The sequence below is a fragment of the Juglans microcarpa x Juglans regia genome, chromosome 3D (genome assembly GCF_004785595.1).
Source record: "Juglans microcarpa x Juglans regia isolate MS1-56 chromosome 3D, Jm3101_v1.0, whole genome shotgun sequence".
NCBI classification, from domain to species: Eukaryota; Viridiplantae; Streptophyta; class Magnoliopsida; order Fagales; family Juglandaceae; genus Juglans; species Juglans microcarpa x Juglans regia.
The window spans coordinates 19,720,430-19,734,288 of NC_054598.1; the positions used below are offsets into that span (position 1 = coordinate 19,720,430).

General features: G+C 38.5%; 1 protein-coding gene across 2 annotated transcripts; it reads left to right on the top strand.

Moving 5' to 3' along the window:
- Positions 1–3,931: 3,931 nt before the first annotated feature.
- On the top strand, positions 3,932–10,279 carry LOC121254049 (TIMELESS-interacting protein). Of its 2 annotated transcripts, none has more exons than XM_041154012.1 (6): positions 3,932–4,285; positions 6,122–6,244; positions 7,540–7,639; positions 9,092–9,204; positions 9,661–9,892; positions 10,131–10,279. In XM_041154012.1, exons 1-5 carry the CDS (start codon positions 3,980–3,982, stop codon positions 9,850–9,852), a joined length of 834 nt encoding a protein of 277 aa, XP_041009946.1. In that variant the 5' UTR covers positions 3,932–3,979; the 3' UTR covers positions 9,853–9,892; positions 10,131–10,279. The 2 variants fall into 2 exon arrangements, with proteins under 2 accessions (XP_041009946.1, XP_041009947.1); XM_041154013.1 differs by having other exon boundaries at positions 9,095–9,204; positions 9,661–9,897; positions 10,136–10,279.
- Positions 10,280–13,859: the final 3,580 nt, after the last annotated feature.

Consider the following 13,859-nt stretch of genomic DNA (forward strand, 5'->3'; position numbering starts at 1 on the left):
CGGCCATGCAAACGACCATGTCTCGGCCATGCAGCTCAACCTGCACCTCATTAGACACATGCGTCTCGAGCCACAAACATCTTAGACACCTGCATCTCATCTTCCTCGGCTGCCACATGCTCGACCAGAGCTTCTTGGAGTTGCTCGGCCACAGAGCATCACAACCACATTGTAGGTGCTCGACCAAGGTTTTCCTAGCCACTCTGCCACAAGGAGAGGGCTGGCCCAGCACGAGCTGCCTCTAGGGCGCGTTGCATGGCCTATGCAATGTGCTTCATCATCCCTTGCTTGGCCGCCCCTTGCTCAGCCATCGAAACTTTCTCGGTTGCCACGCTTCCTTAAGCACGACGACACCCGGACATGGCGATTGTCAAAACCACTCAGACCACATGGTTCATCACTCGCAAACATATTCCATCACTGACAGGGAGTTTCCCGACCACGCGCCATGCAATGTTCCAAGTCCTCTACCACAATAGAGATAGTGTTTGGTTCGGCCACAGTGCATCCCCCCCCCCCCCCCCCCCCCCCCCCCCCAACACCTACCCACCCACCCAAAAAAAAGAAAGAAGAATAAACAACAATAGGTAGCAGACAATTTTGGTCAAGCAAAAGTCAGCAACAACGACTACAACACCCTGGTTTGTCTCTCTTAAAATTTGTGTGAATTTCATTTACTAATAGAATTGGTTCCCGTGGCGTGAAACACAGGTTACATAGCCCCACTCGGGTGTCACGAGGGAGTCTTAATATGTTTCCATCATTATAAATTGCTTGGCATCAAGGGCACCTGAATCTTCATCATCGCCAAAACATGGCTGCCCACAGGCCTCGCAGGCACGCCTCCAACCCTCGCCGGCACGCCTCCAAACCTCGCCATGCTCTAACAAAACGATTCGGGTTTGCAAATCCCACATTTGTGATTTGGGTTTTTTATGCTAATCGAATTGACCTATTTAGTGAGGACAAGTGTCTTCTTCAACAAAATTGAGTCCTTAGACTCGTCGCAATGTAGAAGTCAGAGACAAGTTTCTTGACTTGCCGACCCTCGCGCCAACAAAGCCAAGTGCCTTGACTCATTGCGATGTACAAGTCGGACACAAGTCCATTGACTTGTTGACCTTCGCGCTGACAAAATCGAGTCCCTCGACTAGCCACGACGTACTATTCGGACACAAGTTCTTTGACTTACCGACCCTCGTGCCAACAAAGCCGAGTCCCTTTACTCGCCTTAATGTATGAGTCAGATAAAAGTCTCTTGACATACCGACCCTCGTGCCAACAAAGCCAAGGCACTTTACTCACCACGATGCAGAAGTCCCTTGAATTGCCAATCCTCACGCCCACAAAGCCGAGTCTCCTGACTCGCAGCAATGTACTAGTCGAACGCAAATCCCTTGACTTCCAGACTAGTTGGACACAAGTCTCTTGACTTGAAGACCCTTGCGCCAACAAAGCCGAGTCCCTTGACTCGCTGCAATGTACAAATAGGACACAAGTTCCTTAAATTCCCGACCATTCGGATACAAATCACTTGAATTGCCGACTTTGCACTCAAAAAGCCAAGTCCCTCGACTCACCGTGATGTACAAGTCGGACACGAGTCCCTTGACTTGCCGTCTCTCACGCCAACAAAGCCGAGTGCCTTGACTCGCCGCGATGTACTTGTTGGACAAAGGTCCATTGACTTCCCAACCAGTCGGGACAAGTCCCTTGACTTGTTGAGTATCGTGCTTACAAATTTGAGTCCTTTGACTCACCGCGATGTACGAGTCAGACATGAATCCCCTAGCTTACCAACCTTCGCACTGACAAAGCCAAGTCCCTCGACTCACTGCGATGTTCAAATCGGACACAAGTCCCTTGACTTGCTGACCCTCGCATACCACCAAGTCGAGTCCCTTACTCGTCGCGAGGCACAATTCGGACACAAGTCCATTGACTTGCTGACCCTCGAGTACCACAAAGTTGAGTCCTTTGACTTGCCAACCCTCACGCAAACAAAGCCGAGTCACTGGACTTGCTTCTGGACAACAATACTAGCATAGCATCTTTTCCAGCAAACGCTGAGTGTTACACTCGTGCCGCAGTTGCCGCCAGCGGGTTACCTTCTGGAACGAGCCTTCGAGCTCCACAACACGTGTTATGTTTGGGAATGAGTCGATGGGCTTGGCAACTGCCTAAGATGGACCCAGAGGGTCGACGAGCTCCCTAACATCTTAGTACGGGTTACTACTAACAAACATCAACAACGAAACGAAAACACCAACAACGATTCATATCAAGGGGAAAAACCCACCAACGCCATCGAAAACAAAAGTGACCACATGCAACCTATCAGGCAAATGTCTATACAAATGAACTCACGGGCGGGAAATGTCAAGGACTGCCTGACCCTACCTGTTCCTCGCCGAGAGTCAACTGGTGGGTCAAGTCACTTGACTGCTTGACCTCCCTCTCGATGAACTCACGGCCATGAAAGGTCAGGGATCGCCTGGGCTCCCAAGAGACCAACAGTCGGGCAAGTCACTTGACTGCTTGACCCTCACGCTCAAATCCGAGCTCCGCACTGGCACTTTATGCAGTCGAGTCCGCTCTTGAGAAAAATGAGCTCCGTGCTTACACCTTACGCGATCAAGCCCGTCTCCCACCAAAGCTGAGCTCCAAGCTCACACCTGAAACGGTCAAGTACATCTCTTGCCAAAAGTTGAGCTCCACGCTCGGACCTGAGGACAGTTGAGTACATCTCCCGCCAAAAGCCGAGCTCCACCCTCGCACCTTATGTGGTCAAGCCTATCTCCCGCCAAAGTCGAACTCCACGCTCACATCGTAGGCAGTCGAGTGCACCTCCCAGAATTTATTTCTTTATGGATTTCAACGAACTATCTTTGTTGTAGATTTTATCTTAAAGATTCTCAAAACCTTCTTTTGGAGCAAATGGACCTTAAGAATCGTGGGCAATTGAAGGAAATAAAATATCCTAGGTCCGGCCAAGCCTAGCCCATCAAACGACCTCCACTAGAAGATAATAGAAGGAGAGAAGAAGGGGAGACATGGAGGGGGCAAGGGAAAAGAAGGCGTCAGAGCTAAGGGAAGGAAGAGACGGAAAGGAAAAGAAAAAAGAAGAGGTCAGACACGCAAGGAAAACTGTTGCAATTCCTCACCACTGTTGAGGGGCACGCGAAAAGAGGGATTGTATCAAATAAAAGGGGAGGGCTAGGACTCTACAAGGGACTTCTTCAACCTCGTGAAGAGAGCTTCAGAGAAAATATCACCTCTAGCAAATAGATCTTCGACTTCCATTATACAGTGAGAAATGAAGGACCATAAGAGATTGTAAAATACTTATATTATAGTGGATTCTCCTTCCAAATGACTTGTGGACGTAGGCCTAGTGTTGAACCACGTAGATATGTGTATCTCCATTTCTTTTATTTTTCTTACATTTATTTTCCATTCATCGCTATGAATGTGAGCATTGAAGTCGTACAACCGCACCAGACTAGTGTCGGGGGTTTCAAACCACATCAATCGGGGCCTGAATCGTCATGGAGGGTCAGGTATGACTCTTTCTCCTCTTCCAACCTGTTATGAAATTTTTCGGTATTAACAACTAGGGTGGACAATGTGTACTCCAAATATGCACAATAGTGCAAATGATTTTTTTTTTCTTTTTCTTTTAAGGATTTTTTAAACATCCTTAATCATTAAGAAAAAAATATAAAAATTCACTAATAGTCATTTTCTTAATTATTAAAGAAAAAAAAATATGAATAGGAACATTTAATTTACATAATTGATAGCCACATTAGCATTCTCCATAATTTTAACACACAAGCCCTGACCCAACGGATCCAATTTGTTTGTGTTTCCCTCCTCTTTTTCCCGCCACGGTGCAATATATATATATATACACACACACACAATATAAGAGCTGCAAATTAATTAGCAGGCAGGGGCGAAGGAAGAGCAAGAGGAAATGGAAAATGGAAAAGGAGCGGCACCAACAGGATGCTACAAATGCGGCCGCCCAGGCCATTGGTCACGTGACTGCCCCTCTTCTACTGCTTCCTCCGCTTTTGTCTCTGCTCCCAACCCTGACCTCGACTCCACAAGATCTTCCCCTCCAAAGTCCACAGCTGCTCTTGCCAAATCTTCCCAGAAGGCAGTGAAATCCAGATCCAGGCCAAAGCTCACTCCGGACCTCCTCCTCTCCGATGATGGTCTCGGCTACGTTCTTCGCCACTTTCCTCGCGCCTTCAAGTACCGCGGCCGTGGTCATGAGGTATTCTGCACTTCGCACGCCCTCTCTCTAATGTGATTCGATTTGAAATTCCCCGCTTCCCTATAAATATATTGTGTTTTAGTTGTTCCGGATAATAAGACTGAGTTAGGACAAAATGTTTTTAGTTAATTTATGTTTCTGTTAAATCTGGAATGATATGATAGTTCCGACAAAATCATAAGAACTTTTCTTTCCTTCTTTCATTTTGGCTCGCATTTCTTGCATTCAAACCTCCGTAACGATTGGCCATATGCCGTGTATAATTCTTTTTTGAAGCACTTATTCCTATTTTTCTACACAGTTTTGCACATCTTTAGGTTGCCACCTATAGATGTAGGACTATATACAAGAGAGATCTCGAGAATTCGCCAACAGAGATGGAGTGCTAGAAAACACTTAAATCCAAAACTCCAATATAAGCGAAGTCTCACATATTCATAAAGGGAGTTTTCCTATACTGATTCTCTTAGTGCAGTTATCTGCCTCTCTCTATGTCTCCGAAGTTTTATTGTCGTGCATGTATATAGCCTAGCCAAAGATTTGCCCATGGTATTAGCTTCATCTTAAGAATGCCATCAATAAATTTCATCCTCATACGCTGCTCTAACTCCTTGTCATTCGTCCCCTTCACACGTATGGCATTCATGGTGTCAACAGTCTCAGTCAACTCAACAATGGTGGTTTCTCCTGAAGAATTAAATTACTGCATGCAACAGCATTAAGAAAAAAAAAAAAAAAAGTGAGTTAAGAAACATCAGTTAAAAGTGCAAGGTTTCCTGAAACAAAAAAGTGGCCAAAGAAAATTCCATTAATTTAGCCAACTGGAAAATAGCTTGGAAGGGCTGCAGAATGATTGATTTTAAAGGCTTCTGAGCCTGAAGGAATGCTTGCTATGTGGCTGTGGCTTTTGTCGCATAAAATCAAGCCATATTCAACAGTTTTTCATGTTAATTCCTCTCTTTTCTGTAACTGGTGAACCATAAAAACAAAAGCTTGCTCATATCATCACAGCTAATTGAAGTACGGAGATTTGTTAAGTCAGAACAACATGAAAATTTGGTTTTGTTATTTGAGGAACGTGCCTACTTCCATGGATTTTTCCCTTACCTTGCAGTCAACTTATCTGCCTATAGATTTCAAAAAGTAGTTTTTATCTGGTTGCAAAAGTCTTCTGCATAACGGATTCCTTTTGGAGGGATACAAAGAATAGTAATAATAAAATAGTTATTTTACCTGATGAGGTCAAGTCTGGAACTCTATGGAAGCTAGAGTCCTTGAAAGAAGATGTTAATATGTCAATATGGTCCTTTTGCTAACTTGGGCTGGAAACTGTTGACTTGAGTATCCAATCTGTTGACAAGGCCTTCATGAGAAATGTCATTATCCAGCCATACTCCATTCAAATTTCTTCTTATTTGAAAAATCAGCCCTCTACTCTGTCTCTTAAGTGATTTTTCATCAATGTGACACATCTTCTCGACAGATACTTTGTTACCTGATCATTGCCTCTTTCGATGGTAGTGAACTTTCCATTCCTCTTTCGGAGATTAAAAGTCTTGCAGCTTATCTGGAGAAGTTGATGTTCTTCAAAGTACACTTTGCCCAGATAATATCCAATCGAAGTCCAGAACTCTGGCATCCTTCTATATCAAAGTAAAAGAAAATTTGCCAATAAGGATTGATCAAATAGTACGAGGCTTCTGTACATTCTTTCTGTTGTCCTTAAAAAATTTTCAGTTCTTTTAATGCTTCATTGATGTTTATTGTTGCCTCATTGGTATAATTTCTGCCTTTTAAACAATAAATTAAACTACATCTATCAATTGTACTTTGTAGGTTAGCGATCTGGGAAACCTAATTGGGTTATATAGTGAATGGCACTCCCATTTACTCCCTTATTATTCATTTGATCAGTTTATACATAAAGTGGAACAAGTTGCTGCTACAAAGCGTGTCAAGGTGAGATAATTTTATATTAACATATTTCAATCTCATAATTAGTTATATTCTTGTATTTAACTGATTCACCTCTCACCACTTTCTATATTACTTGCCTGAAACAAAATATCAAAATGATTTTGCATGTCTATAGGTGGAGATAATACGTATTGGAAAGTTATTGAAATGATGAAGGCTTAGCAAATGTAGAGGAAATGTTTTTATCATTCTCCTTAATGAAGCATAGAGGATTAGTTCATTTATTTCATCATAGCATTGAATGTATAGTTATGCAAGAAATGCAATTAACTGGAAATTTGTGTTGGATTATCATTGTTCCAGTCCAACTATTACATCCAAATTCCTTTTTGAGTGCCCCATAATATACTAATTTCTCTATGACACCAAGGCTAGGCCCTTCGGGCCAATCCCTGGGGAGTGAACCCGAGATACACTTCCCCACCTTTCAGAATTGTGTATTCAGTAATCCAAGGAAGTTTAGGAAACTTCTAGTATGGAATTGAACTCAAGATGTCTTGAGTCTAAAGCTCTTCCCAATTATGCCTTTTGACAGCTAGGCTGCACCCTAACAGGTTATGCAATTGATTAGATTGGGCAAGTTCATGCTTGATGACACTATGGTTGTTCCAAATTCTGAAAGCTTTCCCTGCAAACTTCTTAATTGATGCGAATAAACTCATTTTAAAAACATATAATAGGGACAATTGGCTAAGGCTAGACAATAACATATAAATAGACAAGTTCACATAGCTGTTGTTCACCCTCAAAGACCCACATTGAGGCCAAATAAACAACATTAGTTGAGCTATTTTAGGCCCTTTCTTCAAAATAAATTCTAAAAGTCTTTTCATTTTTGTTTTAGCATTCGCTATAGCCCAAGATATATTGATAAGACTTAAGTTTGACTATTGGTTTTTTGGATGTATCTTATGGAAAAAATGATCATTATGGCATATCTGTTCTGTAATTTTGAAGTTTAGATTGAAGCTATGGATCTCATTTAGGCAGATAGGACCAAGGGAAATTAGGGTGAATTAATAACTAATAAAGGTAATTGAAGTAGATCTGGGCATTTCACTAAATCGGCACAAAGCTAGTTCTGACACTGCATTTCTAATCTATTCTCAAATGTTCCTCCCAAATGTCCTAGGAGCATGATAGTCTAACCAGACTGATTAGATTGCCACTGGGATCCACATAAAACAAGTTTTAAAAGTTTTATATGTAGTGTTGTCAGTATTACTTATGCATACATCATATAATGATTTTTCTGTCCAATGTTCTATTATGAACAGATGTGTCTCAGAGAACTACGAGAGAGGGTTGGCAAGGGAGGGGATCCGACAAAGTTGCATGAACCACCAGTACAGTATGACAATTTAAATGTTGAACAAGGTATGCTACCTGCCAATTATGATGTCACAAAGGCATCTGGATGTTTTCACTTGCATTCTGAATACTGTTATGCGTAAAGCATTATAGGCCACAGTTATTTGCCATGATGATAAGATATGTAAAAAAGGCAGCTAGTTATTAGATAAGAAGATATTGAATACCAATGATGTGGGGAAGAAGGAAAAGAGGGTCAAATTGGTGTCAAGATAGTGATTGAAGTAGTGTCCTTCTAAATAATGAAAGCGCGAATTTTCAGTAGCGGAGGACATTCTAAAGATGTAGGAGATGCGTTATTCGTGTACGGGGTCATGGGGTACAGTCAAATGTTGAGAAGAGGTTTAGGACTAGATTTTCAAAAAGTTTACAGAAAGAATTATGTTTGTAGTGCAACAGGAAGGAAAGTTCAAAATTTTAGTTTCTGTTCCCGCTGCCCGAGATTACTGTTTTCAGTTTTTCATGTGATGTTAGGGGCTTGTTGATGTTGGTTATGGATGATTATAGTCAAGGCTTGCTCCAGTTTGGTTATGCTATAAAATTTATCTAAAATGATGGAAAAAGAAAGAGAAAAGGAAGGGAAGTTGGTGATGACAAATGACTCATCATTTCAGCCCACATCTAGTAAATCTAGGTAGAGGTGTATATCGGTTAGTCCGGTCTGGGGGGTGATGCACCGAAATTTTCGGTCCATCATTTTATTCGGACCAAACCAGACCAAACATCCATAGGGATCGAATTAGACTGATAGTTATCGGTTTGGCCCAATTATTTTTATTATTATTATTTTTTTCAAATAAATTAATTAAAAAAATTATTTAAATTACTAAATTAAAATTTAGTGAATTATTAATGTGGATTAGTTAATTACATGAATATTAATTTATAATTACAATTTACATATTTAAAATTTTATATTGTAAATGGTGATAGGTTAGATGAAAATTACATAATTAATTATACAATTATTATATAAATAATATATATAAAAGATATATTTTTTTTTATTTTACTATTTGGTCGGTCTGGGATAGAAAAATCCCACCTAGGGACTGGACCAAAAGCTTTCGGTCTTCTATTTCATGGACCGAGACCGATTGGTCTCTGTCTCAGTTCGGTTAGGTCGGTTCCTCCGGTCCGGACCGACCAACTTTTAGTCCTAATCTATATAAGAGTACTTTGAATAGAAATTGAAAACGGTGGGGAAAGATGTAGAATGAGAACTTCAGTTATGGATGAGTTGGAATAGATATGTAACTCATCCATAACCTGAAGTTTTGGCTGTTTTTGGAGACACGAATAGTTATATTGATGGATGGAAATATCTAATAATAGATGTTTGCAGTACAATTTGGCACAATAGTCTTGTCTCTTTCTTGGCTGGCACGCATGGTAGAATTTAGGTTTTTTTTTTTTTTCTCTAAATTTTTAATTTTTAATGTTTTTCAACGCCTGATGAAGCCATGGACAATGAGGCATTAAGTCATCAGCAGGCGGACCCATCTTCGAGGAACAATGATGCTGATGATATGCAAGCCATGCTTCACGACAGTTATCAGAACGATACTGAAGTAAGTTCTTGCGTTTCGTTTTATTTAAGCTATCGTGCAGTTCAGAGCTACTTGTAAATAAAAGTCGGTGGAACTGTTCTGTTTTGATTATATATTGAAATCCTACGACTAATCTAGTTGCACGTATAAATTATTATTTGAAATTTCAGCAAATGCCTGCGATATTATATGCTGATTATCCAAGTAGATGCTAGACAAATAAAAGATGATTCTTCCATAGTTTAACTAATATGAATTTAATATTAATTTTAACCAATTAAAGTCAGCCCGTATGAAACCTCGTTGAAATAATATATATATATATATATTTATATATATTCCTTTAATTCTTATCTGTACCTTTGAAATTCAATTCATTGCATGTATTGTAGCATCCTAGTTAATCTTATGAGAAAGGTACATGAGTTGGCAAGAGTCCTTTAATTTATGTTGCCCTTTTATTTGACATAAATGCAGAACTTGCATGCTGAGGAGATGGTGGCTGCTGACAAAGTTGGTGAAGAATTTCCAGATCAGGCTAACAATGGAGCTGCCGACTTTAGGGAAATTCAGGTCACAGAAGAACAGAGAGAGCGTATGGAAGCAAACAGATTGAAGGCATTAGAGAGAGCCGCCGCCGCAAGGTTCCGCCCATCCCAGGCTACTTGACTCTCACTCATTTCCTTTTAATTTTTGTGAATGATGTTTTACTAATTTCTCTATTACCATCCGTCTATTACTCTTTTTATATTTAATTTTTTTTAATTTTTTATTTTATTTAATAATTAAGAAAGTGAGTATTCGTAAAATTATATATTTTTTTAATTTTTTTCAATGATTAAGGATATTAAACAAATACTTAAAAAGAAAATGACAAAAAAATAAAAAAATTTAAAATACACTTAAATAATAAATAGATAATAATAGGATAGTAAGCTTATCACTCCACTTTCTAATTAGATAGCTGTACGTAAGTGACACCTTCAAACTATCCATAATTCATTTCATTCGGGACATGCGAATCAAACTGCTTTTTACTGCCAACCTCCCAAAAATATAAAAAAGAAAAAAGAAAAAAGAAAGGCAACGACAAACACGCACCTTTTTTTTTTTTTTTTAATGCTTTTCTGCTGGCTGGTTTAATTTTTACTTAATAATAGAAAATATTAACCAGATTATTTCTTAACTCGTAGTTAGTGATAAAATATCTAAACTTATCACAAGAAGAAATCGCACATTTGATGAAATGATAAGATATTAGTTTGGATGCATCTTGAAAGTAACATACTAGATTTGTAATGCATTGAACTTCACCGGAATGCGTCATAAATTGTTAAAACAATATTCAATTGAATAATTTTGTCACCGTTGCCTCTTTTTCTCTCTGAGGTACGATTCATATATATTTATAAATTGTAAATTAAAATTTCTAAATACAAACAAAAGTTAAACTAATTTAAATTTATTAGATGTATTCATTTCATTGCATTGCCTTGGTCTCTTAGGCCAATCTTTATATAGGAGGTCAAGACAATAATATAGTCATGCTTAAGTAATACATAGTGTCACATTACTTAAGTATGACTATTGTATTGTCTTGACGGCTAAGGCAATGAAATGAAGTGAATACAATTCTAACAAATTTAAAATTATGTTTATTTACGAATTTAAAAATTTTTAAATTATGTTATTAATTTTTAAATTTTATAAACAAATTGTATATATTTATTTATATAAATATTTATAAATATATATTCATATATACATATACACTTTCCACCAGTAGGGCGGGGCCCTGTTGTGGTCAGCTCGCCCCCCGCCCCTCACCCCCACATGGGTGGATGGGGTTGCCCGTCCACTGACTCACTAAAAAATGAGCAGCGGAGAATGTCGTGTAATAATTAAGAATAAATTCCTAGATCGTTTCTTTAAGGAAAGTTGTTAAAAATCAAACTCGTTTAAAATAATGAAAATATTCACAAAGAAAAAATAAAAGTGGTGGCATGTGCAATGAATGGAAAAGTGATGAAAATGAAAAAGGGCACTAGTTACGACAATGAAAAGGGCACTAATCATGGATTAGTCATATTTTTAAATTTTTTAGTATCGGAAATGAAATGTAACTAACAAATCAACTACGCTAAACAAATTAATCAGAAAATTAATTAATAATCAAAATTAATTAGCTCAATGTTGTTTGTGAGGTTACCGATGCTTTTTTGGAAGATATGAATACACAAAGTTTAAAGAATTTTAGAATGATGGCTACAGTGGTAGAAGTATAAGTATAAGCTTTCTCAAGCTAGACCGTTTAGCACTACTCGTATTTCATGCTGGCTGCTATAAGATAAACTTCGTAAATTTTGGAAAACTTCTCCAAACAAGCAAATGTTTTATGCTTTTAAGTTCAGACATTTGTTGGTTTGTCATTCTTTGTCGTTCGGCCCTATTCCCATTTTTGAAGGATAAAAATTTCTAATTGCTTTTCTCGGCTTTTCCTGATATAAGACGATCGTTTAGTATTTGTAGCTCTATTGTCAAGACGATCTCTTAGAGCTCCTAGATGAGGAACACAATCAGTCAAGTTGTTCAACAGGTTGATAGCCAAACATGTTTGCTGGGCTTGGAGGAGGCCAAGGCGATGGCTTTGATTTGCGTAGGATGTTCCAACAAATGATGCATGTTGTTTCCCTCAGAGGTGGATCATCTCAGCTTTTTCCTGCCATGGAGTTTGAAGCTCAACTGCACTATAATGAGCCAAAGTTGCACAAGGATGACAAACAAAATAAACAAAACTTCCAGACCAAACTCCAACAAGTGGCTCAGAGGATTGAGCGACTAAATCCATCTGAAAATGTTTTCTATTATGTAGTCGAAAATGCAGTTCAGTTATCCGGCATAAGTGGTTCCGAAGATCTTATTAAATGAATTGTGCAGCGATAAAGATCTTGCTGATGAATATATGGAGATGTTGCGCATGATGTTCATCAACGACTTCAACTGCACACCATAGATTGTTTGTTTAAACAACTTAGAATCTAAAATCTCAAACAAGAGGAGTTCTCGAGAAAAATTACAAATAAAGGAATGAACCCACGTTTGTATACCTCTAAATTGTCCAAACGAAACAATAAGCATTTCCTGCTCTGTTTGGTTGCTAATAAACCAAGAGAAGAGCAACAAAATTGTGATGCTTACAAAGAAGAGAGGAATCAGTCGACCCAAGAATACCCACAATCTGAGAGAGAGAGAGAGAGAGAGAGAGAGAGAGAGAGACCTGAGTTGTCGGAGGGGAAAAATCCAAGATCTGACCTGAGTGGCAATGGCGAGTGCGTATGCAGAAACAATGGGGAGTGAATGCAGGGGGAAAATGGAGTTGAGCTTCTCAGGGGTTTACATTAGTCGGTCATCTTCTTCTCAATGTGTTTTTCAACTTGTGTTTATTTTTTAAAAAAACAAGTTCCGCCATGTCAGTCGGGGTGTGCGAAACTGACTGAACGTAATGGAACTGAAAATAAATATGTTGGGTCCCTTGACTTTTTTTTATTTCTTCCCGCGTTCTTTACTTTTCGCGTGCTTGAGTTCTATTTTTCCTTCCATTTGAATTCTTTTGATTCTTTTTCTCCCCTCTTGTATCTGTGCATGTCTCTTGGCCTATTTGAAAAAATAGAAACCAAAAAAATAAAAAAGAAGAATAAAATATTAAAAATGTGTTGTGCATGTGAAGAAATATTGTCTAATTAAATCACAAGTTATAAAATTAAGCATAAACCATGCTATCAACCAATCTAAATCACAACTTAGATTTATACCTCTTAGCTATTTTTCCATTTAAAGTCAATAATAATGTTATGAAATAATTGAAATATATTGGCTCTAAATGTATAAAATATGCAATAATTCAGCTTAATCACACTCCCTAATTAGTATTTTGCTAGTCTCTTAGCAAAACAATGAAAAATAATTTAACAAAATATTGCAATCAAACAATATTTCACACATAAGCACACCAACTAGCCAACTTGAATTCTCAATCACAATGATGTTACTTCTTACAGATTCAGGTCAATGTAAGCAACTTCAAGGGACAACTCAGTATCTTTTCCACATTGGATTTAGGCAAAACTCTAGGAAGTTGATAATCTTATACCTTAAGCATCACTGAGCATCCTAAAGATCTTCCACTTGAAGATTGATCATTACTGATCCTCACCACCTCAAAGTTGAAGGGTTTAGTAGTTTTCACGCCAATTCTGTTTAAAAACTGTTCATTCATTTATTTATTGACTTCCCAATTCCCAAAGTTTGGGCAACTGTTTCTAGCCCTTTTACATAGGAAGTTTCACTGAGTTGCCCTTACTTGCCTCTTGTTGTTGCCTTTTTTTTTTTTTTTTTTCATAGTATGGATTCGCACAGTGGGTAATCAAACCCAAGACTGTGCACCTAACCCACACATTCCCAAGTTCGCCCTAACCACTGAGGCAGATCTGTGATGGGCTTCCTTCTTCAAATGTTTTTTTTTTAGAGCACAACTCAGTAGTCCTGCAGTGTACTTCTCTCTATTCTGATTAGGTGGTAAGTAAATGAAAACAACTATGAGATGTACGGTAAAAGAATAGCTATCTCCTATAATGTTTTGTCCTTCATCCCATGAGAATTAATTTTGGAGTCATTCT

Coding starts and splice junctions, on each gene's coding strand:
- LOC121254049 (XM_041154012.1), top strand. CDS start 3,980: ATGGAAAATGGAAAAGGAGCGGCACCAACAGGATGCTACAAATGCGGC. Junction 6,245..7,539: donor CTGCTACAAAGCGTGTCAAG/GTGAGATAATTT, acceptor TATTATGAACAG/ATGTGTCTCAGAGAACTACG. Junction 7,640..9,091: donor CAATTTAAATGTTGAACAAG/GTATGCTACCTG, acceptor CAACGCCTGATG/AAGCCATGGACAATGAGGCA.